The sequence below is a fragment of the Aspergillus lucknowensis genome (genome assembly GCF_044049455.1).
Source record: "Aspergillus lucknowensis strain CBS 449.75 chromosome Unknown BJX67scaffold_28, whole genome shotgun sequence".
NCBI lineage: Eukaryota > Fungi > Ascomycota > Eurotiomycetes > Eurotiales > Aspergillaceae > Aspergillus > Aspergillus lucknowensis.
In genome coordinates this window covers 356503-382148 of record NW_027263572.1, presented here as the reverse complement: position 1 = coordinate 382148, position 25646 = coordinate 356503, and the positions used below count along the sequence as shown (strand labels likewise).

General features: G+C 52.4%; 11 protein-coding genes across 11 annotated transcripts; 6 read left to right on the top strand and 5 right to left on the bottom strand.

Moving 5' to 3' along the window:
- BJX67DRAFT_153165 (uncharacterized protein) lies at positions 1-3267 on the top strand. Its single transcript, XM_071024824.1, has 2 exons — positions 1-148; positions 226-3267. Exons 1-2 carry the CDS (start codon positions 137-139, stop codon positions 2671-2673), a joined length of 2460 nt encoding a protein of 819 aa, XP_070885023.1. The 5' UTR covers positions 1-136; the 3' UTR covers positions 2674-3267.
- BJX67DRAFT_153154 (putative histone-lysine N-methyltransferase (Ash1)) lies at positions 3106-6264 on the bottom strand. The gene is made up of 4 exons (XM_071024823.1): positions 4972-6264; positions 4540-4913; positions 4271-4470; positions 3106-4206 (listed from the first exon to the last, which is right to left on the bottom strand). The coding sequence occupies exons 1-4, from the start codon at positions 6170-6172 to the stop codon at positions 3495-3497; spliced, it is 2487 nt and encodes an 828-aa protein (XP_070885022.1). The 5' UTR covers positions 6173-6264; the 3' UTR covers positions 3106-3494.
- A 1844-nt stretch (positions 6265-8108) lies between these two features.
- Positions 8109-10965, bottom strand: erf2 (palmitoyltransferase ERF2). Its single transcript, XM_071029462.1, has 4 exons — positions 10811-10965; positions 9542-10673; positions 9380-9488; positions 8109-9326 (listed from the first exon to the last, which is right to left on the bottom strand). Exons 2-4 carry the CDS (start codon positions 10498-10500, stop codon positions 8580-8582), a joined length of 1815 nt encoding a protein of 604 aa, XP_070885021.1. The 5' UTR covers positions 10501-10673; positions 10811-10965; the 3' UTR covers positions 8109-8579.
- Positions 10966-11094: 129 nt separating this feature from the next.
- Positions 11095-12007, top strand: BJX67DRAFT_357120 (uncharacterized protein). Its single transcript, XM_071029461.1, has 4 exons — positions 11095-11316; positions 11388-11431; positions 11554-11755; positions 11828-12007. Exons 1-4 carry the CDS (start codon positions 11176-11178, stop codon positions 11876-11878), a joined length of 438 nt encoding a protein of 145 aa, XP_070885020.1. The 5' UTR covers positions 11095-11175; the 3' UTR covers positions 11879-12007.
- On the bottom strand, positions 12008-15790 carry pmt1 (protein mannosyltransferase 1). The gene is made up of 5 exons (XM_071029460.1): positions 14986-15790; positions 14641-14930; positions 14302-14585; positions 12779-14242; positions 12008-12712 (listed from the first exon to the last, which is right to left on the bottom strand). The coding sequence occupies exons 1-5, from the start codon at positions 15246-15248 to the stop codon at positions 12194-12196; spliced, it is 2820 nt and encodes a 939-aa protein (XP_070885019.1). The 5' UTR covers positions 15249-15790; the 3' UTR covers positions 12008-12193.
- Positions 15791-15982: 192 nt separating this feature from the next.
- BJX67DRAFT_152977 (putative pre-mRNA splicing factor) lies at positions 15983-17911 on the top strand. Its single transcript, XM_071024821.1, has 3 exons — positions 15983-16157; positions 16210-16263; positions 16327-17911. Exons 1-3 carry the CDS (start codon positions 16064-16066, stop codon positions 17781-17783), a joined length of 1605 nt encoding a protein of 534 aa, XP_070885018.1. The 5' UTR covers positions 15983-16063; the 3' UTR covers positions 17784-17911.
- Positions 17912-18464: 553 nt separating this feature from the next.
- BJX67DRAFT_152995 (guanine nucleotide exchange factor SEC2) lies at positions 18465-21075 on the bottom strand. The gene is made up of 4 exons (XM_071024822.1): positions 20845-21075; positions 20609-20737; positions 19904-20543; positions 18465-19847 (listed from the first exon to the last, which is right to left on the bottom strand). The coding sequence occupies exons 2-4, from the start codon at positions 20614-20616 to the stop codon at positions 18660-18662; spliced, it is 1836 nt and encodes a 611-aa protein (XP_070885017.1). The 5' UTR covers positions 20617-20737; positions 20845-21075; the 3' UTR covers positions 18465-18659.
- Positions 21076-21163: 88 nt separating this feature from the next.
- On the top strand, positions 21164-22112 carry BJX67DRAFT_152787 (uncharacterized protein). Its single transcript, XM_071024818.1, has 2 exons — positions 21164-21910; positions 22085-22112. The coding sequence occupies exon 1, from the start codon at positions 21247-21249 to the stop codon at positions 21751-21753; it is 507 nt and encodes a 168-aa protein (XP_070885016.1). The 5' UTR covers positions 21164-21246; the 3' UTR covers positions 21754-21910; positions 22085-22112.
- BJX67DRAFT_152776 (DNA-binding protein) lies at positions 21828-22752 on the top strand. Its single transcript, XM_071024817.1, has 4 exons — positions 21828-22019; positions 22085-22170; positions 22237-22247; positions 22341-22752. Exons 1-4 carry the CDS (start codon positions 21996-21998, stop codon positions 22622-22624), a joined length of 405 nt encoding a protein of 134 aa, XP_070885015.1. The 5' UTR covers positions 21828-21995; the 3' UTR covers positions 22625-22752.
- Positions 22733-24208, bottom strand: coq4 (ubiquinone biosynthesis protein COQ4). The gene is made up of 2 exons (XM_071024820.1): positions 23572-24208; positions 22733-23513 (listed from the first exon to the last, which is right to left on the bottom strand). Exons 1-2 carry the CDS (start codon positions 23786-23788, stop codon positions 22864-22866), a joined length of 867 nt encoding a protein of 288 aa, XP_070885014.1. The 5' UTR covers positions 23789-24208; the 3' UTR covers positions 22733-22863.
- BJX67DRAFT_152820 (uncharacterized protein) lies at positions 23930-25635 on the top strand. The gene is made up of 6 exons (XM_071024819.1): positions 23930-24203; positions 24267-24845; positions 24896-24950; positions 25011-25073; positions 25126-25237; positions 25303-25635. Exons 1-6 carry the CDS (start codon positions 24063-24065, stop codon positions 25622-25624), a joined length of 1272 nt encoding a protein of 423 aa, XP_070885013.1. The 5' UTR covers positions 23930-24062; the 3' UTR covers positions 25625-25635.
- The last annotated feature ends 11 nt before the right edge of the window (positions 25636-25646 follow it).

The window sequence follows — 25646 nt, the reverse complement described above, 5'->3', positions numbered from 1 at the left end:
CCCCCCCATCTTCCAGGTTTCCTTCTCAACCCTAATTTGAGGGCGACGGGTTTATACTAGTTACTCCTTACTTTGGGTTAAGCCTTGGTCCTGCTTTCCCCACCTGAGGGAAGCCGAGATTCACCAGTCGCGCGCTATGCCACCAACAGTAAGTTCCATCCACTTCCGGTCGCGACGGAGAGCCACGGTCGCAAGACATTCCAATTGACCGCTAACCCCGCATAGTTCAGGTCCTCCCGCTCTGGTCGCCAGTTGGGCGACGGCGTCAACCGCACCAGAACCGGACAGATCGACCACGATGTCTTCGAGGGACTCCCCGTTCGGCGATGGACGCGCCAGGTCCAGACGGTATCGCAAGAGCCCAAAATCGACGGAACAGAGCCAGAGGCACCCGGACTTGGTGGGAAGCAATCCATTCCCGAGCACCCGATGCCTAGAGATAGTCATCTCCTCGCCCCCGTGAGTCGAGCGCTTCTACGGGCGGCGCGTTCCGGTTGCATATACATTCGTCAGGCTTCGAAGGAGTTCGAGGATGAAGAGAAGGAACCTACAGATCCGGAAGAACAGCAATTACTCCAAAACATGGAGCGCAATTTCTCAATGCGGAAGTGGACAGCTGTGCCGAAGCACTTGGAAGCGCCAGAAGTGGAATTCTTGGCCAAGCGACGGCCGGGTTTGCCGTCTTTGTACGGGGCTACAGCTGGGGTTGTGGAAGGCGCCAATGGGTCGGTGCCTATGAGAAAGACGCGGTTCAAGAAAGTTGACCCGGCAACGGGTAATATCTCAATCTACGCAGCATGGGTACCTGAAGGACACAAGATCGAAGGAGAAGTCACCGATGACGCTCAGTTGATTACTGATAATAGCCAAGTTACCGTGACTCCCGAGGCCCCCGCACCTGGTACCGTGATCGAAGGGGTTGGAGTTGTCAATGCGGAGGGGGTGGTTGTTGCAGAGGCAGGCTCATCCGCCGTTATCACTCCTCCAAGGAGGCGTCCTCCACCACCGAAGCGTAAGGCCAAGGGTCTGAAAGGTAGGAGAAAGAAGGTGATGTTTGCTCCAGGGGAAGGGGCCGATGCGTCACTCGTGCATGGGGCTGGTGCCGGTGATACTGCAACAAGCTACGGGAAAGACACAGACTCATCGCGAATGTCGGTCGATCAAACAACCCAGGAAGATGAAGACGATGAGGGTGAGGAGGGTGAGGAGAGCGACGACGGCGAGGGCGAGGAGTCTGGCTTTGACCCCAAAACCCCAGAAACGCCTGGACCGCAGCCCAGTGCTGAGTCCGAAGCGGAGCCAACCCCCGGTCCCGCAGCAGGACCCACGGATATAAGCATTATATCACAGGCGCCATTACCGTCAGCTTCTGAGGTAACCTCGCCCGCTACTGCCGATCTGATGAGATCTATGTCTGTGGATCAACATACCGGAGCAGCGCACGCAGCTCCGACGCCACAAGAGGATGTCCAGATGACAGATTCGAGGGCCACAAATGATACGATGCGAGACTCAAGTTCACAGCTGCAGACAGCCCCGGAGGGTGCTCACCCTATATCCGTTGGAAAGACCCCGTCACCGCGATATAGACAAACGGACCCCGCCCAAGAGATATCGGATATCGCACCTGAACATACTATTGGAGGGACTGATGAAAAGATAGCAGAGCGAATTGATATAGCGATGGCAGAGCCGAGTGAATCGGTTTCTAGCCTTGCCCAAGCTGAGTCTGTGAACCCTGAAATCTCGACAGCCATCTCGCAGCCTCCGGAAGCAAGAGCTTCAGAACCTGAGGCCATTTCGCAGGAATCGGACAAACAGCCACGAGGAAACGAGTTTGATCTTCTAGATAATCTTGAAGCTAGTCTGGACAATATACCTAAGGAAACACCGGGTGGCAAGCAGAAAGACCCTAAATCGGACCACGGTCAGGAGACTGCGCCGGAATCCGATTCCACAATTCCTGCGCAACCTACGGTAACGCCAGCGGACGCCGAACTCGCGGAAGCAACGACCGAAGCGAAAGGAAAAGCTCCTGGGGAAACAGCCTCCCAACCGTCACAAATGCCCGCTCAACCCCCAGAACCCCCAACACACTTCCAACCCTCCACCGAACTCACTACGCAAGCCACTCAACAAGCTACCACAGAAAAACCACAGACAAGCCCCCAACAGCCAGCAGATACCCCATCATTGCCTGAAATCACCACAGAGCCATCTAAGGCCCACGACTCTCCCCTTCTAGCCTCTCCTCCGTCTACGTCAGAAGGACAGCAAGAGACGAACGCCGTATCCGAGGCTGCACCTGACGACGCAAACGAACAGTCGGAAAGCAAATCTCCAGCTGAAACAGATCCTACGATGGATGGCCACGTTAGCCAACATGCTCCGTTGAATCCCAACGGTGGTCGAGGTTCTTCCGCCAATACCAATGGTAGCCAAAGCTCCCCCCTGAACAATGGTGACAGAGACCCGTCCATCAATTCCAACGGCAACCAACGTCCCCCGATGGGTCCAGATCCTCCTCTCACCTGGGGATGGCTTGAGCCTTCGGTTGAGCGCGAGTACGAAGCTATGTTGGCCCAGCGTCAGCGAGAGAAGGAACAGCAAGCTTCGAGTAGCGGCTCCCCGACTAACGGCTCCCCTAGCAATGGGAATACCCAGCCCCAGTAAAGCCATTCGACGGCTTTGGAGTTGCCACGCCCTCACGGTTTAATCCCGAGTCAGTTTCATGCCGCTACTCACTTTTCTTCTTCTTTTGGTTGTCCTCTGATAATCTCCAGCGGCGATTCGGTGGACATGGTCTGATCCTAGTATCGGTGGAAGCGACTCTGGCAATCAGCACCGCCAGGGGATGATGTCATGTCTGCGATGCATTGGATTAGTATTTGTTTTAGGGAAGAACTGAATGTGAGACTACGATCCTCGAATCGCAGATGTTGGACTTGATTAGTTTAGTATAACAGTCCCCCAATCCCCGGCTACCCTGAACAGCCGAAAGCGAGCCCACCTTCCAAATTCTTCTGGGTAGAAACACGAAACGCGCCAAGACGGGTCATAAGATATGCCAACTATGAACCGAAGTCAAAATATACCAAGCAAATGATGTAAAGCCCCAACCGCAAGCATGCGAGAACGCTAAAAACCAAGAACACTTCCAGGAGTACATTTGTTATCAGGCACCAAGGCCGCCAAAAAGGTAGCAAAAGTATACTCAAGCTGAACAGAAGCAGAAGCATTGCTCTTCCATCCTGTGCTCCCCAAGCTGTTGCGAAATGACTGGGAAGGCCAAACAGGCCCCAAAGGGGGCCCCAATTATGGCAAGAGCGAGGCAGAGAAGGGGACCAGGAATTCAAGCAGCCCGCTTCTTGAGTTGAGTGGCAGGGCCGCTCAGAAGAGCGTCACCCTAATAATGGACCTAAAGCCATCCAAAAAAGATGCCCGCCATAGCTTCGGCGGACTGGGGACTCCACTGCATTATTTCATTTCCACATTCAGTGTTTCTTTGCCCTGAGTGAGCGCCCCGACGTGGTACCGGGGCGGTTCGCCGTCTTCGGAGAGCGCCTGCCAGGGCTCTTGTTGATCGTCTCTCGAACTTTCCCCAGAACGGCCTTCTTTGAGGCCGGTGTTCGTTTTCGAGCGGGCGAGTTCTTCGTCACAGCAACTGCCCTGCCCTTGAGTTCTGTGGAACTGCTGCGAGCCATAGACAGTGATTGTGTAGCCTTGTCATTCTTTTCCTTCGTTGTTTGTGTTGCTTTTCTCACACCAAGTGTCGTCCTCGCCTTTGTCTTGGTACCTTTGATTGTAGGTAATTTTATCCTCCCCCGGCGCTTTGGCTGCACGGATGTCTTTTGTGGAGAGATGTTCCTGGATTTCTTGGGTGCAGTCTCTGAAGTGCTATTAGCTGGCTTGCTCCGGGAAACGGCCGTTTTCCTGACAGCGACTCGCGCTCTTGAAACGGCCTTCTTAACGCCAGAATTGATGGACGGGGCCAACGGCCCACGCCTCTTATTCTTGCGAGATCTATTCACGGCATTCTCCCTTCGTCTTCTCGCCGCATTGGCTTTCTTCGCATCCGCGATCTCCTTGAGCTTGGCAGCTCTCAGCTCCGCCCGCTGCTCCTTCTCCCTTGGTCGAGGGCCTAAGATACCACGACACTTTTCCGAACCACATCGGCATTCCTGGACGTTCTTCTGGGAATAGGGGCTAGTTGAGGTATCAGCATAAGTTGCAGGCGGCGGCTGTTTCAGTACAGAAAGCCGCTACTCACTCAAAGTTGTAATCATAGCTCAGTTCCTCTCCGGTCATAATGCCTCGATCACCCGCAAAGAGAGCCATCCGTGGCTTCCCAGCTACGGTCCACTTTTCCATACGGCAATTGGGCTCACAAGCATGATTCACAAAACGCGCAATGGAACCACGTGTAGCGTCAATGATCATATTCTGGTCAAAGTACATCAGGTAATAGCACTGATCAAGAAGTTAGCATCAATTTGGAAGTATAAACCTGCGAAAGCTAAGGGAAGGAGGTTGCGATACCTCGTTTTTCTTGTAAATAGTCCGCATGCGTTTCTCGCATTCCGCTTGAGTGATGATTTCTCCCGTGTATTCCACAATGATCTGATTTGGCTCGAACGTGCGGTTACTGCGAACACCGTAGCCACGATCCGCAGTTTTGATCACCTCTACACCAACATTATATTTGCCTCCGGCCCTTGCTCTCTGTTTAAGCTCTTCGAAGCTGCGATTGCCGCACTCGGGGCCTAGTCCACAGATACTGTTGTCGCATTCGTAGAACATGTAGCGGTTCTGGCAATCCTGGTCACAACCAGTCTCCGGTTTGCATGTACATTTAGACAACTCCTCTTCCTTGGTCGCCCTCCATATACTACCTGCATCACCGACAAAGACGTCTGTTCCATAATATTAGCATTTCATTCGGTTCATAACCGGCCGGCTGACTCCACGTACTTTTGTTGGTTTTCCTCCACTCGTTAGGCTTAGGCTGGCCGGGTGGCAACGGGGAGTATATATCGAAAGGAAGTACGAAGTCTCTCCCGGTTTTCAGCAATCTTTCTCCAGCAAACATCGGCATTGGTAGGATACTCCTCTGAGAGCTGGTTTGCATTTGGTTGAGACTCTTCCTCCTAGCATTTTTGGTTCTGTTTTGGCTTGGTCGAGAGTTCGTATACTCTTGCCCCGAATAAAGCCCGTGAGTCAACCAACGCTTGGCCTTGAACCGTGTGATAGCCTCAGGCGGAGTAGGCACCTCCTGCCCATTTTCTGACTCTGATCCGACCTTGCTTTTGGGACCACTGTCTGATACGCGTCGTTTCTTTGCGGGCGGTTCATCGGTAGAATTAGGCTCCTGTTTCGGGGTGGCTGGTTGTCGAGGTCTAAGACTGGATCGCCTGTCCGGTTCCTTTGCTTTCTCCTTCATACTGCTGGAACGCTTGCCCAAAACACTAGCTGCACGACTAGCAAGGTCGGAGACCCTCCCTAATACGCTCAGGCGAGAAGAGCGTCTCACTGGAGTTTGGTCGTTTTGATTGTTAGCCTCGGAGTCCGCTTCTGGGTTGTTTTGGATCTTATCGCGAGCTAACGCCTGCTCGACGCGCTTACGTAGAGTCCGGGGTGGTAAGGCGACAGGGACGTTCTCCGGCTCCGGTTCGTGGGATGACTTCGAAACAGGGGTATCAGGGGCCATTGGGTGGTCGCGAACGTCCATAGAAGTCCGTGCGAAGCCCACTCCCGTTTGTAACGCTGACTCCATGATTGCGATACTGTGGCGGAGTTGGGAGGAGCGGGATTTGCTGCCGCGCAGCGCGGTGCCATTGTCCAGACTGCCAACCAAATCTGTGTTCTCATTTGGTCCTGCAGAGAATTGCAGTCCATGACTGTCTATCTCTGCGCGAATATCTAAGTGTGCCGCTCCCCGCAGCGAAGCGCGTGTCGCACGTGTAGATCGTCGCCAGACAGTGGGCTTTTCCTCATTAGACGCGTTTTCATTATTGCTGGAGGTTTCGGAGCGGCTATTTTCAGGTGTAAGGAGTTGTTCCGTGTATTCGAAGGCCATTGTGGCGTCACGGGGTTCATGGGGTTCCTTGACATGGTCGGAGACTGCGGCGGGTGTTGCGGTGGACGCGCCGGGTGATCCTGGGCGAGCGTCCATCACACGGTGGCGGTATTGCGGGGAGTAGCGAGGTTTGAGTCAGGAGAAGAACAGTAGAGACCTTCGAGAAGGAGTTACCCAAGTCGAAAGCAGGATCGGTCTAAAACCAGCCCGCAGAGAGGGAGCTGGAGAGAAATAATCGGCCTATCAGGAGCACTGTTGGGAACGTCCTACAATCGAAGGATCATTTCCAAGCAAGGAAAGCAGCTCCCCAGATGATGGGCTGGGACTGAGAGTGGCGGGTAGGAGAAGAGAGAGGGGTTGAACGGAAGGGGTAGAGGGAAAGGAGAAGGGGAGAGGAGAGGAGAGAGTTGGGGAGAGGAAGGAGGAAGAGACGAAGAGACGAAGAGACGAAGAGAGGAGGGAGAGAGAGAGCCTCTGATCGATCCGTCGCCGTCAGCCGCGGAATGCCACCAACTGATTCCCAGCCAACAAATCCCTCCCTCGCTTCTGGTTCCTCCGGTTCTTCCTTCATCGTCTTTCTCTCTCCTTTCATCTGCAACAGTCCCTCCAGTTCCGTCAACAGTCCACACGTGCAGGGCTGTCTCTATCTAGATCCTTTCCGCGAGGTGAGGAGCGAGGCGCTACGCCCCAAACATGATAACGACGGCCAGTCCAGCTCTCAAACATGCTGATAGAGCCGTTTTCTCTTGTTGAACCGCTGTTTTAGCTGTATCAACTCCATTGCAGCGCACAAGCCAAGTCATGCATTCATCCAAGACACACTCCGAGGCCCCTCTTGACGATTCAAGATGTAAAGGCCTATCTCACTCTTGTAATTCGCCACGTCCTTTTACTGTTATACTAGTATGACCAAGTAGCTGCATCATCACTCTTCCGTCTCTTGACTCGGCGTCCATCGATCTCCAGAGGGCAAGCGCACAACCAAATGTTTCCAGTTCGTGAACTGCAAACGGCATGAGCAGCAGCCCACAGGACCCAGGATCCCGAGTGTAGATTATGGCAAAGACAGGCATATATTCTGCTGCCATATTTATGTAGAAAAAATTACCTCAACAATTCAATGCTGGGACACCAAACTCTCTGATATTGCATTGTGAAAGTGCCAGAGGAAGCCACTGAACCGCTAGGACCTTCCACCACTGCATATTATCTTCTTCCCTTCTATTTCTCTCGTATCTATGTTCTTCCGATGATATCCCACTCAATGTTCTCGACGTGATTGCGGGACGCAATCACGGCGCTGACACGCTGGTCGCGCAGTAATCAACCAGATTATATTCCCTGGAAAAAAAGTTTCAGGGGCTGGTGGCATGGCTCCTCGTCCAGGGATACGTTTCTGGAGATCCCTCTCCCAGGTTCCTAAAATCGATGACTGTCCAGCTTCCTCGAATACTCGTCGTCGCGTGCCTAACAGCTCATATCCTCCGTCACCACCGCCCATTCAGCCTCAACAACGCCTGACCCAGTTTCTCAACCCAGCGATCAAACACAATTTCCAACGCCGACTCCTCGAAATATAAGTCTCCACGGGCATCTCTTCCCCAACCGAATGTTCGATGGAATTATATCAACGCCTCCCCTCAGTCATAGTACCATACGACGAACTTCCTCCACGGAGTGCCTTCTTTATGTTGTCATCCCAATGCAGGATTGAGAAACATCGCACTTGCCCTAGCCAGTACTAGCGCCGTATTTGACCGGGACGCCCTTTTCCTCGTCTGGTTACTAGCCCCGCAATCGACAGGGATAGGGCTCCATCCCCACTTCAATCTCTCCATCTAGGTTGTGTTTAATTGGCGGGGGCTTTGTTCCTGGAAAGGATACCTGGTAAGGTACGGTAACGAGTCCGAAGCCCCCAACTTGAAGTCCTCCCTAGTCCAAGGAGGGCCGAGAATCCCTGCGAGGGCATGAAGATGAGTGGACGAGTGGGGGATGAAGTTCCCCAAGGCACGACTCAGTGCTCGTCTTGTAAGTTATGGAGCTATAATGTTACCAATCGTAGATATATGGCGAGCATTGAAGAGCGGGCAATCAAACTAACATCATTACTTGGGAGTATTTCACTGCTGAGAGCATAATATATTTGTGGCCGCATCGAGAACAAATCGAGCCACTCTAGCCTTTCTCCTTGTATTTTCAATCACAAGAAAGAAATATGCCCATCCCACCATCCGGTCGTCGATTCGAGACCCTGCGAACTAGCGTATTCATTCATCCATTAATTCTTGCAGAACCCAAGAAAAGAATCTTGTCGAGTACCCAAGCTACCAGATATAAATACAAACCCCACCATGTCAACAGAAAGTAAGGAAAATATGTGAAGAGAAAGAATTAATTCCAACACCAAATGGCGGGATATTATAGATATAAATGAACATTAGTAGGAAATCATTCGGAAATGAAGGTGGGGAGGGGGAGTGAGAGATGAATCCGGGGAAAAGACTTAGCCCTGATTAGGAGGTCTAGGTACGCGCTGCATTTCGATGTCGTTCTGGGGCTCAACATTTCGAGGAAGGAATTTTCGCTTCATCGCACTTAATCGTTGGTCTCCCTCCTGGTAGTATTCTTTGAATTGCATGTAAGTTGACGTTCGTGGTCGACCGAACACCGCAATCCAGTTCCGAAATATGTTTCCTTGCGTAAAAGGACGGTGGCGATCGGCTTTGGCGAACTTGTGCGAATTCAAGTACTCTCTGGTTGTTTCACCGCGGCCGACTAAAAAGAAATGATACACCCACAGGGAGGCAGGATAGGGCGCTGCGAGAGCTCCGTAGATAACCATAGCAAAAGGCACCCTCCACTTGTCGATGGCGTCGCCGAAAGTAAGTCCTTCATGTGATCGGTCCACTAGAATGTGCGCCAGGCTAGCACCGAGTAAGAAGAGAGCTAGTAGTGTCGATGTGCTGACAAAAGCAAAGAAGTATCGGTAGTTCCGGCGGCCAACGCAGTTGTTCAGCCAGACACAGTGGTGGTCGAGTGTCTCGATGCAGTTATCGCAGACACGACAGTGGTAGCATCGCGGCGGACGCCAGATAGAGCAAGTCTTGCAATACTTGACCGGTACATCCATGGCGGCAACGTCGGACGTTGCAAGCTTCACCATCACCCAGTCATTTGTTGGTGGACCGATTGAAAGAGGATCTTCGGACGGATCAGGCGGTGGCATTTGGTGGAGGTTACGGGGTATAATCTAGTATCGGTTAGTTTGAGGGAAAGACGTCGCGAGAAGCAGCCCTGGCATACCCCGGGATCAACTACCGATGCATGTATGAATGAGGAGAAACATAGGTAGAAGAGGTAAGCAAATACGATCGGGATGGCTGGAGAAATGTGATGCCAGAGCCACGGGCCCCTAGAACCTTATGAGCAGAGAGTTGAGCGTAGCAGGGGGTCAGGGATGCATACGAATATCCAAAGAATAGGCCTGTAGGTACAAGCACAAAAAGCCCTGTTGCTATGTTGACTGGCTTGTCTCTAGAATTCTGGAATCTCCCCCCACCCCAAAAGATGGTGTTTCCGACGAAGTACTCATAATTCTTTCCGTTATCGCCCCTATTTCCTTTGGGGCTCCGCTTCTCAAGAGACTTCGGAGACGAGTCTGCAGACGAGAGCCGCTCATGCGTTCTACTGTCGCGATTTTCTGTCGGTGCGTTTCTGTTCTGTAGCGAGAGGAAAGAAAGAGGCGATCTTTGAGGGGTCTCAGTTTCATCAGTAGGTTTATAATTTACTCCCAGGTTGAGGTGTGGCGGCCGGGTTCGATCGGGTATAAGATTGGCGCTTTCACTTCGCACTGTTGTATTCGCTGTAGGGCTAGCGTTCGAGGTGTTTCTATCAGGAATGATCGGATCGGTAAACTCAGTCCCTCGCGAAGGAGGCACCTCTTGATCCACGGGTGGGAGAGAAGTCGGAAATGTACTGTTCGAGATTAAACTCCGTCGGTTGTGGTTGGTTCGATCCCCCCAGTCCTCCGATGATGCTGTTGTCTCCTTTGTCATTGGCCGCCCTCGATGAGCTTGGAGACGTTGAGATGACATGGGCCGGAAGAAGCCCGAAGCAGCCAGAGAGGGGATGTGGGTTCGGCTTAACCTGCTCCCAGAACTTCCGGGTCGGTTTATTATTTGGGTGCTGGAAGCAATGGAGCTTCTTGCTGGGGGCGGGCCTCGTCGTGATACCGAGGGTCGTGACTGGGGAACTTGCGACGACATAGCATATGATTGCGATTGGTCACCGTCCTCGGAAGCTATATCTGTCACGCGTGACGAGATGCCCCCGACAGACGGGGGACGGGGGATGCCCAACACATGCGGAGTAGGAGGAGGATCCGTATAGTCGTGGATTTCTGAAGTGCCTGTTTGGGGCGCCATGCTGGCGGGAGAGGGTTGAAGTTAATACGCTGCTACAGATTACTGCAGAAGTTCATGTTGTGGAGGAGTCGGTCCCAGACAAGTTTCGGGGAAGATCAGGAGGTACTAAGGAGCGACAAGAACGCGCACAGAACGATCAGGAGTCAATAGGCCGAGTAAAGAGTGTAGACAGCCTAGGACCGACGATATATAGTCAGCCATGTGTAACAGCCTCCGCCAGCCCGCACATTTTGAGATTGTGAGGAGATCTGCCGGGGAGTGCCTGGCGGTCTGCCCCTGGCTCGACAAAGGGGGGTCTCTAGCCACATACCTGAATCCCAATTTGAAAATCTCCTCGCGAAGGCGGTTGCGCAGCACGTTCACCGTCACACCACCCACATCATGACTATGCTGCTCGTGGGGAAAGGGGTGTGTGAAGGAGAAGGAGGGAACTGGAAGCGAAGCCCCCATGCAGCCATCAGCAAGTGCTGGTGGATTTGGTCCCGTCTTGAGGGGTCTTGGCTCTTTTTGGTATGGTGGGATGACTAAGCACCGCACTTGCAACCAACCAACTGGGTGTCACCTGATGATGGCCCCCGTCATTGTCTGACCTCCAACCTTTCCACTCAGGTTCGCCTCCCACTTCTGCAGGCGTCGCTCACAGCTCCCGCGTTTCCTCCCTTTCCACTCACAACGATGTCTTCAATTGCTGCCATGGCCTCTCGCCGGGCCTTTGCCCGCCAGGCTCTTCTCCGCGCTCCCCAGCGCCGTCTCTACGCCTCCAAGTTAGAGGAATCCAGCCTCGACCGGGCTCCCAAGCGTGACCCTGAGCTCTATGTACGGACTTCCAGACGAACTCGGCCGAATTGAATTGCAAACTTGGGGCATCCATGTCTAATTGGAACTAGGTTCTGCTTGGTGTTATGTCTGGTGCCTTTTTGATTGCTGGCTGGTGAGGACCATCCACACCCTGTCACGACCCTTATTCATCGAAAGATGCCGAAAATAAGCTCCGATGGACTCACTCAGCTGCCAATGGCATGTTACTTTTGGCTAACTCTGTCCTGCGTAAAGGTACTTCGGCAAGAAGCCCACCTCCGTCACCTCCGAGAGCAACGTCCGCATTCCTGACAGCTCTATGCCCTGGGAGCGTGAAGACACTGGCGGCAAGTCCTACAAGTACCAGTACCACCCCAATGGGGATAAGAGTCAACCCCTCAGAAAAGCCCCCAGTGCTCTGAACACTGTCATTGTGCCCAACGTCACCCTTCCAGCGGTACGAACCATTGCCCGTCTTGCTTCTGCGCCATAGCCAAGAACTGTGTGTAGCTAATGTTTCGCCGCCCAGGATCTCCATGAGCGCTTCAACAAATACGGTAAGGAGGAGTATGACTTTTAGAAGAGAGGGAATGTGACCAATGGTTGTACACTAAAATTCAGCTGCGAAGACCAGAGTTTCGAACAGAAACTCTTATCTCAGAGCTTGTGCATAGTTTTTACTTGACCTGACTCAATTGAAAAATCCTTTTGTTATCTTACATTGTGTAGCCTGAGACCTTGCAACCGCACTAACAATGCACAATGCCATACAATTATTGCCAAAAGATGATAGGGTAGTCAGTTTTGTGATAGAAAGAACCGGGAAACGAAATGTGAGGGGTGACAGACAAGTATGGGAGTAAGGGCTCGGGCCAATGCTGGCTTACGATTCCCCTCAGAGGGTCGCTTCATTTCCCTCACTGGCTGGCCTTGGCTCAGGAGAATTCGGCTCTTCCACAGAGCTTCCTGCATCAGCTGCAACAGCTGGGCTATCTTCGGCGACCTCCTCTGGCTTGTCTAGGGTCTCAGGATTCTGTCCTTCAACATCTGGGTGAGGCGGGGCAACCTCGCCATCGACGACATCAACCAAATGCCCTTGGGCTAAACGAGTCCTGGTCTCGTGCCTCGTTTCGAACGATACCTTGCCCTCCTTCCGTAGCGATTCCACCACTGCCTCATCGAGTACATTCCCTTGCTGGTCACGGTATTCTACTCGCGCCTTGGTTCCACGAATTTGAGGAGCGCTGGAGGTAATGCTAGGTTTCTCACTTGCGGCTTCAACGGGCTTTTGCTCTTCCTCTTGCTTCGACTCCGCCTTGACATCCGCTTCGGCCGGTGCTGGTGCCTGTGAGGCGGTGGACGTCGTTGGGATGGCCTCGTTCGCACTTGTAAATTGGGTCACATATTGGTTGAGCTAGCACAATCTTGTTAGCCACCTCCACGCAATAGTTCTTCCCAGCATATATCTTGAAAGACTTACGTCGGTATAGAAAGTATTGCAGTCGAAATCCCATGAACTCAGGAGTTTGACTTGCCGGCAGGCACCCTTTGTCCACGGGTTACCATACACAAGTGGTGAGTATAAAGTGAATGTGAATATTGAAAGCGCAAGGAAAATGCCAGCCAATGCTTTTCCGATAACAGGCCGAGAGGGGAGGCCCAGGCTGCTGATACGGTGGGCAACGAAGTCAAATTCCTGTGCCAAAGTGAGGATGGCGAAATAGAGAGCCGGGAAATAGTGGTGCAGGAAGAGCTGACGCGCCATAAGGTAGAACGGGAAGTAATGGAAGCACCAGCCAAGTACACTACTACCGATCTCATAGTCGAATCTCTTGAAGGTGGTATTGCGATAGTCATTACACTTCCGCTGCCAACGAAGGACAGAAATTCCCTTGAAGATCACGTAAATCACGATAGCGGTGGTTGATGAATACCAGACGAACGGATTTCCAAAAAGGTATACCTGACGATGATCACGTCCCCAGAAATTGATGCCACGCCGTAGAGTAGGCCAGGACGGGGGCCGGGAATCCCAGGCGTGAGAGTCGGTCAATCCCGCGTTGGTTGTCCACATTACTTTCTGGAGTTCGAAGAACTTGCCAAAAAAGCCGGGGTTCCGGTAGTTGACCTTTTCCGCGTCTGCAGGTAGCATTGGATGTTTGTTGGATTCGATGTACCAGATACTGTTGGGCTGGGAGCCGCCTTTTGCACAAGTGACTTCCTGTTGATCGAATCCCCAGTCCGGCAGTTTGACCTTATGGGAGAAAAGTACGCAGCCGGTCATAACATGGACCAGCCGGAATTTGGACTGAATGGTCCGCAGTCGCTTCTTTGCTTCTTCTCCATCAGACAGGGATTTGACGATTTCCACGCGCCAGTAGTCGTTGGCATCGCCGGCAAAACCTTCGTATCCATAGGCCGACACCTCGAACTGCCAATCCGCATCAGTCACGGGAGGCCGTTCATCGTGCGAGTGGATCCTCCGGCGTGTCATCAAGTGGTTGAGTCTAATAACTGCACCATCTTCAATGTAGTTGGCAGTGATGTTATCCCATGCGAATGGACCCTCAATCTCTGCACCGTCGGGACCAATAGGTTGAGTCCGATTTTCGGCGATGAAAAGATTGTTGTCGTCCTTATGGGGATAAAGCGTAATTTGCTGCTGCTTGCTCCCGGTAGGATACATATGGCTGTGAGAATGCAAATAGCCACCCTGCGTATTGTGGTGGCGGATGCTAAGACGGGAGCCGAAGACAACGTCCGCAGGCACGGCGGCCATGCCCTTCGAGTTCAGGGTAGCTTGGAACTCCGAGGACATGAAGCCGTCGCCCTCGCCTGGATTGACCAAGCACTTGAAGTGGATGGCAAACATAGCGCAGTAGAACCCGAGAGGAATTACAATTAAGCAAAATACTCGAGCAAAGAAATGTTTGAACCAGAGACGCTAGATATTCAATCAGTCCGAGTAATATTAGCCTGTTAAAGAATACAAGTAGAACTTACAGGTGTAATGTTTCTGGTGTCGCCAAGCACCACCCAGAGTTGAAGGATGGTAAGAGAGCCAACCCAGGCGACTGTAAATAGACCAACCCACTTCGTGCTTAGAGTAGCACCCAGGCTCAAGCCAGTAGCTGCCAACCAAAACCACCAAGGCCCACGGAAGGCGTGTGATGGGCCCAGCTCCTGTTGATTTGTGAAACAGGTGAATGATAGAGCGGTGAGCGCCGTAAAGAAGACAAGGGGAGAATCCAAGAGTATAAAACGAGACTGAGTGGCCAAGCCATTCTCTGCGCGGAGTTTAGAATATGAGCCCTCTATTTATGCACGGTTGGGGAGGCTTACCGAAGAGTATCGCACCAGCTCCCAGTACGGCGGTGGGGGTACGGGAGCCCGTAGCCTTCAGGGTCAAGAACATTATCGGAATTGTTAAGACTCCCATGACTGCGGGGAGCATCCGCATTGCAACATATGGTACGCCAGGCTCAAGGTAGTCCTTTCCAATTTCCTTAAAGTCGAAGTTGCCTTTAAACCCGGCGAGCCAGCCAGCGAGAGTAATGAGAAGTTTGGCGAGAGGGGGGTGAACGTCCATGAAAAAGCGGCCCTTGATGTACTTCGTCGCAAAACCACCGAAACTATTCAGGATATATTAGGACCATACAGACAAACATACTAACACTTGAGACGCACTGTACTTCGTCAAAGACGACGCTGGTAGGTTGGTAGATCCTAAAGAGCCGCACGACGGCGGCGACTATCGTCACCAATGCCATGGCCCTGTAGTCCGACGTAGGGAGATTGAAGATATCATTATTTGTGACGCCATCTGATTGGTAGCTGGAAGGAATTGCTGCAACCTTTTTGCGGTTCTTTGGCCGGGGGGAGCGACTGGGCGAGCGCGAGGAGGTCCGAGGGGGACGAACGTCCAAGGTGTCCTTGGGTTTTGGCGCCATTCTAGTGATGGGTTGAGGGAAGAGGAAGAAAGAAACGAAGAGAGCGATGAGTTATGCTGGTGACAAAAATAAAACAATAGGGATTAAAAGGTCATAGAGAAGTCGATTGGAGCGAGGAATTGAATCTTTAGCCAGTCCAATCCTCTTGACGCCAGAGGGCGGAGAGCTTGAGGCACACGCCGACGAATGAGTCGAGAAAAGAAGGAGGAATTAATCAACCGAGATGAAGAAGAATGGGAGACTCTTAACTAAATGTGCAGTCGAGGCTAAACGGAGGGCGCCATGACAGAAAAAAGTCAAGGGAGAAGCGTGGGAAGAGCCTTGGAGGTGGTGTTCATGAAGGCAAAGGAAGCGGAGCAAATGACGGAGCCTGAGATTTGTCTGAAGTTAACACGTGGATGCACAGTACCTGCTTTCAGGGAGAATTTGCACGGAGGCGGATTGCTGTCGTCTCGACGGTTATACAATCTACTGCTCTACGCCGGGGAATTTTTTGACTGACGACTGAACTGGGCTGGGTCTTATCAATGCCTCAGTCTCGCTGCTGGTCTGCCAGCCTGTCAGGGGCCTTGTGCCAGCCTGTCAGATGTATAGCTTACATAACCGCTGGCCGTGATGAATTGCGGCGTCTAGGTGGCCCAATCATTCTGACGGACAAGCTCCGCACAATTGTCGCGCGGCTGCACTAACCGCTTCGGGCTCGCGCGAAGCAGAGCAAAAGAATGAATTTGGATCAACCCCAAGAAAACCAGGTCGCAGCCTCCCCACCCCCGACACCATCTCTTGCCGACGTCGCACCCTGACTGGTGTCGAACATGGCATCCATCAGTAATGGAAGTACACCGGCCGTCCCCGATGACTTGAGCAAACCTCCTGAGGGCGTGATCTTGCCACCCAAGGACATTCGCGGTGAGTTCTGCACCCGTTCTTCGAGTAATGAGCGTGCTGACGAGTCGAATAGCGATTGTTGAAAAGACAGCTGGATATGTTACCCGTAATGGTGCTGTCTTTGAAGGTGCGTCTGCCATACCGTTTGACTGCTGATCTAGTAGACCCAACTCACATCCTTTACTCTCAGATCGGGTTCGCGAAAAGGAACGCAACAACCCTAAATTCTCCTTCCTGAACTCGAATGATCCGTATGCACCATTCTACCAATGGCGTCTGAGCGAAATCAAGGAAGGGAGGGGGACTGATGTGTCTGCCGGCCGACCAGGCGAGCCGACTCCGACCCCAGCGCCCGAAGCACCGAAAGGACCTGCGGAGCCTCCAGAATTCCACTTCTCAGCAAGGATTCCTATCATCAATGCGCAAGACTTGGAGGTTGTCCGGCTTACAGCACTATTTGTCGCTAAGCGAGGCAAGTCGTTCATGACGGCCCTGTCTCAGCGCGAAGCTCGGAACTTTCAGTTTGATTTCCTTCGTCCACAGCATAGTCTGTATCAGTTTTTCACGAGATTGGTCGATCAGTATACTATACTCCTGCGTCCGGACGGCGTCGATAATGCAACATCCGAGAAGAAGAGAATTGCGGAGCTGGAACAGAACGTGAAGAACAGGTTTCACATTTTGGAACGAGCAAAGCAGCGCGCAGAGTGGGTTAAATATCAAGAGCAGCAAAAACAGAGGAAAGAAGAGGAGGAAGAGAACGAGCGAATAGAGTATGCGCAGATTGACTGGCACGACTTTGTGGTCGTCGAAACAGTCCTCTTCACCGAGGCGGACGATCAAGTCGATCTCCCACCTCCGACCTCCCTGAACGACCTGCAATCCGCCTCGCTCGAACAGAAAGCTATGATATCGCTAAACCCCCTCCGCATCGAAGAAGCTATGCCCACGGACTTGGAAACCCCAACTTACTACAACGCCTACCCTCCTCAACCTGAACCTTCGCCCGCCCTCCCACCTGCCGGCCCGACATACCCTCCCCAAGCACAATCTCAAGCCATGCCGATTCCCCCGGTTACCGCTACAGCTGCAGCACAGGAGGAAGGACAACGCATTCGCGAGCGCATGGAAGCCCGCGAACAAGCCACCGCGGCCAAAGCAACTTCCACCCAACAACCAATGCGCATCCGTTCCGACTATGTTCCGCGTGCGCAAGCCCGCCGCCTGAACCCAGCCGGCGCCATGGCTCTCTGCCCAAACTGCAAGCAGCAGATCCCCGAAGCCGAACTCCAGCAGCACATGCGCATTGAAATGCTGGACCCACGCTGGCGAGAACAGCAAGCCAAGGCCCAAGCCCGAACCGCAACAACCAACCTCTCCACAGCCGATGTGGTTGGAAACCTGAAACGGCTTGCCAGTCAGCGTAGCGATGTGTTCGATTCTACTACCCTCCAGAGCGTTCCGGACTCAGAGGAAGAGGCGAGGAAGAAGCGTATAGCGCTTGAAGGGGCCGCAGGAGCCGGGCCGATGCACCAGCAGCCGCCGCCACCACCACCACCCGTGGGTCCCGTGGGTGGACCGCAGAACCCCCAAAGCATGAATATTGAGGAGCAGATCAGACATCTCCATGAGCGGTATAAGCAATGATACGGCAGTTCTTTCCCACCCTGGGACTGTGTAATGTGGCGTTATGTTTTCCAACACCTCTGGAGTTAGGTAGGCTTGGGAGATTTGCGGACATTTTCTCGTGCAAATGTACTATGGTTTTTCTAAAATCATGTTAAAGAGTACTATTTATCTGTTTTATAACACCTCTCGAACTGATACTGATTTCTTACCAAGAGACCTCTTAAGATCTTCTAGGCATCACAGATATTCATCCGACACCGGTAATTAGGTTCAATGCTATTAACCTATGGAGTTGCCATGGATCTTCTCGTAGATCTTCCTCCTGATGCATCAAGCCATGAGAGCAAGGTATATCGCAAATATCAACAAGAAAGCATGAAAATAATCCACGGAAGAAAGCTAAAACAATTCCAATTGCGCCATTGTATGGAACCCCGCCGCCTCATTAACGAAGTAAAGAAAAATGAGAACCAAAGGAGGGTTAAGAACAGAAGCCCATCCTAACATGAGGGTGTTGAAATCAATATTAGTAGTAATACAGGCAATACAGGTTGTAATGTGCTTCTGGTTGATCCACACGGCAATGGACAGGGTAGAAGCATTAAGGGTAGCAATGCATAGATTAGCCGGGAATCACGGGGAATGAGAGAACGATCAAGGATGAGTGACGCGACGTGCGCTTAGAGGCTCAATCAATACTGCCTCACTATGGTCCGCTATGCTCTGCCGCTCAAGTGACACAGTATTTGTTGCCGGAAGCCCTCTGTCAACCGAATCAGCTGAGAAAAGCAGTGACCGCGCAAACGGCCTTTGCTAAAACTGCTTCCTGACCGAGAGAGACTTGACGTTCCCCCAATAATCAAGGTGACGGTTTGGGGCTATCAAAATAAGTTGTCAGGTCGTGGCGCCGGTGGCTAGGCTTGGGGTATTTCCAGCGATCTTCTCCTTGTCATGGGCAGCATCTCGTGTATCGCTTTGAGAAATCTGCAAATCTCGTTTTTCCGTCGGCGGGTTCAGGTCGGGCTGGTGTTCCTCATCCCGTTCTTCTAGGACGCCTGTCTGAGCAAATACGGGAATGATCCCTCCACCAATTCTGGACCAAAACATTCTTTCCCTTAGGCGAACTGTTTCCTCCCACGCTTCCTGTACCTCGTCGGGTTCATCGGCGTGGATATGGCCATCAAGAATGAGACGGAGGTAAGCGGTGAACTCACAGCATGAGCGCACCTTCTCTAGGCAGAGGACACACAACGGATATCGCTGTGCTGTTTCACTATCGGACGTTCGAAAACGGTGAGTTCTCTCGTTGTCGGAACCGTTCCGTCGTTCACCGCAGAGCGAGCACGGGAATTCGTATTTCCTGACATCGGGTGGCACCGGCTCGACGACGAGACTCCCCTCGCAAATACCGCTGAGCACGGCCCGTCGAGTTAGCCAGGATATTCCAGGGGCCGCATCAAGTCTCAGGGTGGGTTCAATATCCTCTGTGACAACACGCTTATAAAAACGGGCGTCCTTGAGAGGGATGCTGGAGCCTGCAGCCTGGGGAGAGGAAACACTGCCGTTCGGGGAATGGGGTTGAGATTTTGATGGCGAGGAGGAGGCTGACCCAAATCCAGCACCGCTGAAGCTAGCCAAGCTCATGACATTCAATCCAGAGTATGACCCACTAGTGGCCCTGCTTGGAGGCTTGGAGCTCTTCACTAAAGTGAATAGCTCCCCAAAATCCTCGTAGGCAACTATGTCTGTTCGACATGCAATCTTAATGAGATGGGGAAAGCCCGTAGATGGGCCAGGAGCAATTTCAGAGAAGACGTTTTCACCAGGGAGATCCGTGGCTTCGATGCTTTTCCTGAGATGGCTGTGCTGTAGGGGCCCGGCTGGTGATGGCGGTGCAGTGGAAATGGCAGTTCGGCCATCAAGGTCATCCCTGGAGATATTCATAACGTGAAGAACGGATTTTAACTCCGATAGCTGTTCTTGGTGAGAGGCAAGAAGTGACTCTGTATCTTTGATTTGCGAGCGAAGCTGCTCGTTTTTCTTCTCCACAGCTTCGCGCTCGAGCTTTGCAGCAGCAACCATCTGTTGAATGCAAATTAGAGAATAGCTAATTGTAAAGTTACGAGCGGTTGAATTACCTTGTTTGCTTCCTCGAAGAGAGCGGCAGTTAGGGTTTCGAGTTCCTGTTCAATCCCCTTCTTCTCTTTCTCCACAAGAGCACGCTGTGCCCTCTCTTCCGCCAAAGAAGCCGTCAAGCGAGCGAACTCGGCATCATAGTCGGATTTCTTTACCAGTAATCCCTCATCGATGTCTCGTCGATGCTTTTCATTTTCCGACTCTAGCGCACGAATGGTTTCCTGGGCATGTTCTAATTCTTGGCGTGCAGCGACAAGAGTATCGTCGAGTTTAGTCTGATTGTTGATTGCTTGGACGAGTTTCAGACTCAGCGTCGCAACTTCGTCATTGAGGTCAGGATGATGCGAGGGTGGTGTAGACGCTTCTGATGAATCGGAACCGCCTGGAAGTCTCGGATCTTTCAGTGTGCTGAACCCAGCGTCGGCAAATCCGCCTTCACTCGATGAGCGAGCGGCGATAGCCGGCGTATTGGCGGCGACTCTCGAGAGATCATTTGTAGATTTGGCTTTTGTAACGTGCCTATCGGGGGAGGAAGACCTATTGCCGGAGGAGAGGGAACGCTTGTGACCGGACGGGCGGGGAATCATATTTGACGGGGTAAGAAAGTTCTGATGGGAGTAATAGGAGTGGAAGGCAATTAAACTAGGAGTCAATTAGTGAGAGCCCCATGATAAGGGTACACTCGGGCTCGGGACGTAGGCACGTACTCTGCCATGGTGGCGAGAATCTGGAGCTGAGCGCGGTAGGGAAAGGGAAGCGCCGGAGCTGGAGATAGACGTCACAAAGAGGCAGATGGGCAGCCTGCTCGCCTCATGAAGGGAGCGTTAGATCCTGAGCTCTCTGAAACTCGAGCTGGATGAGGACAGCAGTAGGGTAGTCGGCGCGTAGCTCGCGGAGGCGCCGGCCGGTTCAACCCAAACGCATTGAAGCTGGAGAAAGGAACGGGATGAAAGAAGCTGGCGTATTGGAGAGGTGACAGAAACGACGGTATGAGGAGAGAATGGAAGCACGAGAGACGAGTGATGGGAAGGAGAGGAGGGGGGATGTGAATGACGACAGGAAGAGGATGGAGGTAAGTTGACAACCCCTCCCCAACGACTGCTGGTGGTCGTCGGAGTGGAAGCCTTCGCAACGACTTTCGTCAGGAGCGCTCAAGCCGCAGGTTGGAGGAGGCGCCGGAGCGGAGTTTTCGGTAATTTACGAGATCCTTACAGTACGCAGGTGGCGGGTCCTCGCCCGTAACTAATTCAAGCTAGTGACGAGCAATCTGCTGAGTCATGTTGCCATCTTCCCCTTTCAGGCAATCCGACGTCAGTGCAGGTGCAGGTGCCCAGGTGAGGTGGTGATGTCCCGAGTCCTGCTGAGCTCCGTCGGCGCTATCATCGGAAGATCACATTTCAAATCAATTCCCCGTCAGCTTCTTCCGCAGAGCCAGTTACCCAAGGCTCATCCTTGTCCCATGCTGGTTCTCCACACTTCGCCTGGACAAGGCCATTGGGTGAAAGGCGGGTTACTCATCATACCGGCGATTGCTGTGATTGGATTTCCTGTGAGACAGTGTCAAACTCCGGTCCTCCTCGGGCCATTGATTCTTGTGGTGCAGGGATCCAACTTTGGAAGACACAGACTCCGACTCCATAAGGAGGCCGAGGAGGAAGTTGGACGAGCAGGATCGAGAGCTCTGGCGCAGCCCCCCAGTTCGCCACACCACAGTTGCTCAGACTGGATGGGATCTCAGCTACCAGCCAATCCACGCCTTGTCTGTCTCACACAGTCGGAGCTTCTCCGGAAGGTGCATCATGCGTCAGTGCTTGGAGCCGGAGTCGATCTTCCTTTCCCTGATTTGGTATAATTGAAGACCCGCAGGTTCTGTTCCTGATCACCCCCGCCCGCCATGATTGAAGCCTTGCAGCCTCAGGCGAGAATGGCATTTTCTCGGAAGTGGGGTTGGTGTCATTCAACGCGACAAATCTTCGAACACATCTTCTCATCAAGCGTTCTCAACAAAAGTGAGAGGCACTCTGCATACTATTAAATTTCGTTGATAGCACCAGCCTTATCTTTTTTGGGGGTGTATCTGAATTTACACGGGCTATGGCAGACGCAGAGTTGGAGGAGGTTTGTTACATTCTACCCTTTTCCCGTGATCGCATCACTCGACTTGTGCACTGATTTTCACATAGATTAGGCGAGCTCGTCTCGCGCAGCTCCAGCAACAGGGTGGCTCACGAGCTACCCCGTCGGAAGGCAACCAAGATGACCAGATAAAGTGCGTATCAGTCTCGTGATATCTTTCTTCCTTCCACCAACCAACCCTTCGCTGACTGACCTCCAGGCAAGCCGAAGGTATGTCCAAATGAACAACCAAAGTAACCCCAGTTTTTCGAAGCGCCCGGCCTCCCGCTCATACCCTTCTTCTCGTCCTCCTTCCATGATCAGCCGAACGCCGCACTACAATCTTAAACCAGATCCTCGAACCCGAAGCCGCAGATCGCCTTGGGCGGATCCGCCTCGTCAAAGAATCCCGCGCCACAGACATCGAGAACAGACTCATCATGCTCGCACAAACAGGCCAACTACGGCAGAAGGTCACGGAAGAGCAACTAAAACAGCTTCTGAATGCTGTCGCAGAGAACCAGCGCAAGGACGAAGAGGAACAGAAAATTGTGATTTCAAGACGGAAAGGTGGATGGGACGATGACGATGACCTCCTGGGTCTGTGAAATGAAACGATTTGCATTCCGCGGCTTTGTAAAGAGAAAGTGTAATGACTTATGATGCATCCGATCTCCCTAATTTGAGGTATATTTGCCGACGATCTTGGTTGTGTGATGGAGATATCTTCCACCAGGGGGATTCGGCTGGTGAAATGTTACTCGTTATGCCATGAGATATTGTGAGGGTGAATAATATACATCTAGATGTGCCGCTAAAAGTACACGAAATGGACCATAATGGAGCATCATGCGTTTTTCTCCTCTAACCGTTCCTTCTCTCTCTTTTTCTGCGTCCGAATCATTCGCCGAATTTCCCTCATATCCGGCGGCTTCTCAACCCCCAGCTCTGCCCGCAATTCATCCACATCCTTTTCGAGAATCTTCTCCCAGTAGACATTTATAAGCTCCTTGCTAGAGAGGCCACTCCGGACCGCCCAGGGCAAGTACAACGAGAAAAGTCTCTCCCGCTCGGCGGGTTTCAAGCGTATAGAAGCAAACATACTCAGTCCCGTCATCGGAATCAAGGTGTTTAGGAACTCGAATGCCTTGAGCGCCAGCTCACCCTCCACGAACGTCGGCAAGCCAGTCACGGCATGGTAAAAGTCGTGGCATTCGCGGTATCGCTGCATGACGTATGCACATTCTGGGTCGTCGATATACTGCACATTATTCCGCGTGTCTGGGGAGACACCCTCCCTATCTAACCAGGTAGCGTAGGCCCGGCCGACTGAGTTCTCGGGCAGAGAGCGGAGGTAGGGGAGTTGGAGGGTTTCAGAGGTGATGCGTGGGCGGTCGCGGAGGATTTGTCGGCCTGTTCGATCTTCCAGCATAGCATTGCGAAGTCGGTATACGAAGTGTGGGGTTGCGGTTACTTCCCCGAGAGTCGCAATCAGGTCTAGGAAACATCCAGTGAGTCTTCGCTTCGAAGAGGTGCAGTCTGAGGTCACATTTACCGGCTCGTCGCGGATTCAGAAGCGCTCCTGCTGCAGAGCCCACGGCAAGAAAGCCTTTCTCAAAGAACCCAAGTGGAACGTGGTGCGGGTATTGTGGTGATGGGCGACTGAGGCCAGAAAACCGCCGCGAGTGGTGGGGCAGCTGGAGACGAGCATATGGCGGCGCGATCTCTCTCGTACTGAGCGCCGCAGGTCTGCAGCTCCTAGGAAGCGACATTCTGCGAAAGGAGAATCATCCAGACATTCTTGGTATCTAGCAAGACGACTGGCACGAGAACGGCGGCGGTCGGCACGAGTGGTCGCTGTGGGGCTCCGAAGTACGGCACACTGGTGAAGATTGATAAAGCGAGAAGACCAACAACCAGTTAAGTTCCCAGTTGCAAGTAAAAAATAGTTAGGAGAGAAACTGTGGCTCAGCCATGTTGTGTCCGAGCTGCTACTAGGCTCACTGCGAGTCCTAGGTACCTCTTATACTACGCGGTGCAAGCGAAATGACGACGCATTGGGCGCCTGGCGAGGAACATGAACTGTTCATGCAATGGGCAATCTCCCAAGGCGTCATTGTCAATGGAGTTGCTCCAGCACGATTCCCGGGCCGTGGCCTAGGCATGATAGCCAAGCGGAATATACAAGTACGTGATTGCGGTCGACAAGACGTCATGTCGAGTGATATCGTCTTCTAATAGCCTACACAGGAAAACGAGGTCCTTGTGAGCGTACCACGAGGGGTAATGTTGACAGCAGACGATATTCCTTCTTCTATTACCAGCAGATTCCCCCAAGGAACACCGGTCCACGCGCTTCTGGTTGCGTTCTTGTGTAACGGCAACCCAGAGGACCTCGAGCCGTATGAGCTCTGGAGGAAAACGTGGCCTACCCGAAAGGATTTTGAAAACTGCATGCCAATCTTATGGTCAGAGTCGTGGCGCAATTGCATTCATAGATTCGACTCTCCCTCCACCGACCGGCCCACTCTCCTCCCACCGTCCATTTCGGGCTGCTGGAAGAGCATTCAAAAGCCGCAGCTCGAGTTTAAGTACGAATCTTCCCACCAGAATCTCCTCGCTCAGCAAGAAAGAAGATTGCGGAATGCTTGGGACAGCGTCGTTGCCGTCTTCCCAGAGACCGATTGGGAGACCTTCTCCTACCACTGGCTTATTGTCAACACTCGGAGCTTCTTTTTTCTGATGCCAGGCCAGGAACCTCCACAGGATCGGAATGATGCTATGGCTTTGCTGCCATTCGCCGATTATTTTAATCACTCTGACGTCGCGGTAAGTACCGTCGCATATAGCTTGAGACTCGAGCTTGCTGATTCCTCAAGTGTAAAGTGAAATTTGATGGCCAGGCGTATGTCTTCAGGGCTGCAGAAGCGTACGGTCTGTACTTACAGATATTAGTGCCATATGTCGACGAAACTAACCGTGACATCCGTGTAGACGCCGGGGAGGAGATCTTCATGAGTTACGGACCTCATCCTAATGATTTCCTACTCACTGAATGTGAGGCGAGCGTGCGTCCTCATCCTTTCCTTCACGTTGCTGATTTCTATAGATGGTTTCTACTTAGATCGCAACGAGTTCGAAGTGCTGTACCTAGACGATATCATCTTCCAGGATCTGGACCCAACGCTCCAGGGGGAACTAAACCTACAGCAGTATTATGGGTAAGTGCATCTCTGATTGATTTCGACTATCGCTTGTGGATTCAATCGCTTAAACACGCCAACAGTAACTATCAGGTCATGTCCTCAGGAGTGTGCTACCGAACCGAGATCGCTGCTTGCATGAGATATATGTCACTTGAAGACTGGCGTAACTACGCCCTCGGTTATTCTACCCGGGGAGTAGATGCGCAGAAGTCGCAAAACGTCATCCGTGGGTGGATCAATACGTACGTAGAAGAAGCAAATGCCACTATCGACGAATTGAAAAGGCTCGAGCCTGGAAAGGTAGGCCGGGAGGCCGATGGAAGAGTACAAATGCTGCTCAAGAGGTGGAGACAGGTCAAGGATCTCTGTCTAAAAGCCTTGCAGGAAACTGCATCAATCTGACGAATACTCAAGCTTTGTCGTC

Bases quoted from the DNA above. Each gene is read 5' to 3' on its own strand.
- BJX67DRAFT_153154 (XM_071024823.1), bottom strand. From the start codon at position 6,172: ATGGACGCTCGCCCAGGATCACCCGGCGCGTCCACCGCAACACCCGCC. The intron at 4,471-4,539 runs GTATCGCAACCT...CTTCTTGATCAG, and splicing joins CTATTTACAAGAAAAACGAG to TGCTATTACCTGATGTACTT. The intron at 4,207-4,270 runs GTGAGTAGCGGC...TACCTCAACTAG, and splicing joins AGCTATGATTACAACTTTGA to CCCCTATTCCCAGAAGAACG.
- erf2 (XM_071029462.1), bottom strand. From the start codon at position 10,500: ATGGCGCCCCAAACAGGCACTTCAGAAATCCACGACTATACGGATCCT. The intron at 9,489-9,541 runs GTATGCATCCCT...ATAAGGTTCTAG, and splicing joins GGCCTATTCTTTGGATATTC to GGGCCCGTGGCTCTGGCATC. The intron at 9,327-9,379 runs GTATGCCAGGGC...AACCGATACTAG, and splicing joins CATCGGTAGTTGATCCCGGG to ATTATACCCCGTAACCTCCA.
- BJX67DRAFT_357120 (XM_071029461.1), top strand. From the start codon at position 11,176: ATGTCTTCAATTGCTGCCATGGCCTCTCGCCGGGCCTTTGCCCGCCAG. The intron at 11,317-11,387 runs GTACGGACTTCC...AATTGGAACTAG, and splicing joins AGCGTGACCCTGAGCTCTAT to GTTCTGCTTGGTGTTATGTC. The intron at 11,756-11,827 runs GTACGAACCATT...TTCGCCGCCCAG, and splicing joins CCAACGTCACCCTTCCAGCG to GATCTCCATGAGCGCTTCAA.
- pmt1 (XM_071029460.1), bottom strand. From the start codon at position 15,248: ATGGCGCCAAAACCCAAGGACACCTTGGACGTTCGTCCCCCTCGGACC. The intron at 14,586-14,640 runs GTAAGCCTCCCC...AACTCCGCGCAG, and splicing joins AGCTGGTGCGATACTCTTCG to AGAATGGCTTGGCCACTCAG. The intron at 12,713-12,778 runs GTAAGTCTTTCA...AGATTGTGCTAG, and splicing joins GCAATACTTTCTATACCGAC to CTCAACCAATATGTGACCCA.
- BJX67DRAFT_152977 (XM_071024821.1), top strand. From the start codon at position 16,064: ATGGCATCCATCAGTAATGGAAGTACACCGGCCGTCCCCGATGACTTG. The intron at 16,158-16,209 runs GTGAGTTCTGCA...CGAGTCGAATAG, and splicing joins GCCACCCAAGGACATTCGCG to CGATTGTTGAAAAGACAGCT. The intron at 16,264-16,326 runs GTGCGTCTGCCA...CTTTACTCTCAG, and splicing joins TAATGGTGCTGTCTTTGAAG to ATCGGGTTCGCGAAAAGGAA.
- BJX67DRAFT_152995 (XM_071024822.1), bottom strand. The intron at 19,848-19,903 runs GTAATTCAACCG...TGCATTCAACAG, and splicing joins TCTTCGAGGAAGCAAACAAG to ATGGTTGCTGCTGCAAAGCT.
- BJX67DRAFT_152787 (XM_071024818.1), top strand. From the start codon at position 21,247: ATGTCCCGAGTCCTGCTGAGCTCCGTCGGCGCTATCATCGGAAGATCA.
- BJX67DRAFT_152776 (XM_071024817.1), top strand. From the start codon at position 21,996: ATGGCAGACGCAGAGTTGGAGGAG. The intron at 22,020-22,084 runs GTTTGTTACATT...ATTTTCACATAG, and splicing joins CAGACGCAGAGTTGGAGGAG to ATTAGGCGAGCTCGTCTCGC.
- coq4 (XM_071024820.1), bottom strand. From the start codon at position 23,788: ATGTCGCTTCCTAGGAGCTGCAGACCTGCGGCGCTCAGTACGAGAGAG. The intron at 23,514-23,571 runs GTAAATGTGACC...GATGTTTCCTAG, and splicing joins TCTGAATCCGCGACGAGCCG to ACCTGATTGCGACTCTCGGG.
- BJX67DRAFT_152820 (XM_071024819.1), top strand. From the start codon at position 24,063: ATGACGACGCATTGGGCGCCTGGCGAGGAACATGAACTGTTCATGCAA. The intron at 24,204-24,266 runs GTACGTGATTGC...TAGCCTACACAG, and splicing joins TAGCCAAGCGGAATATACAA to GAAAACGAGGTCCTTGTGAG. The intron at 25,074-25,125 runs GTGAGGCGAGCG...TGATTTCTATAG, and splicing joins TGATTTCCTACTCACTGAAT to ATGGTTTCTACTTAGATCGC.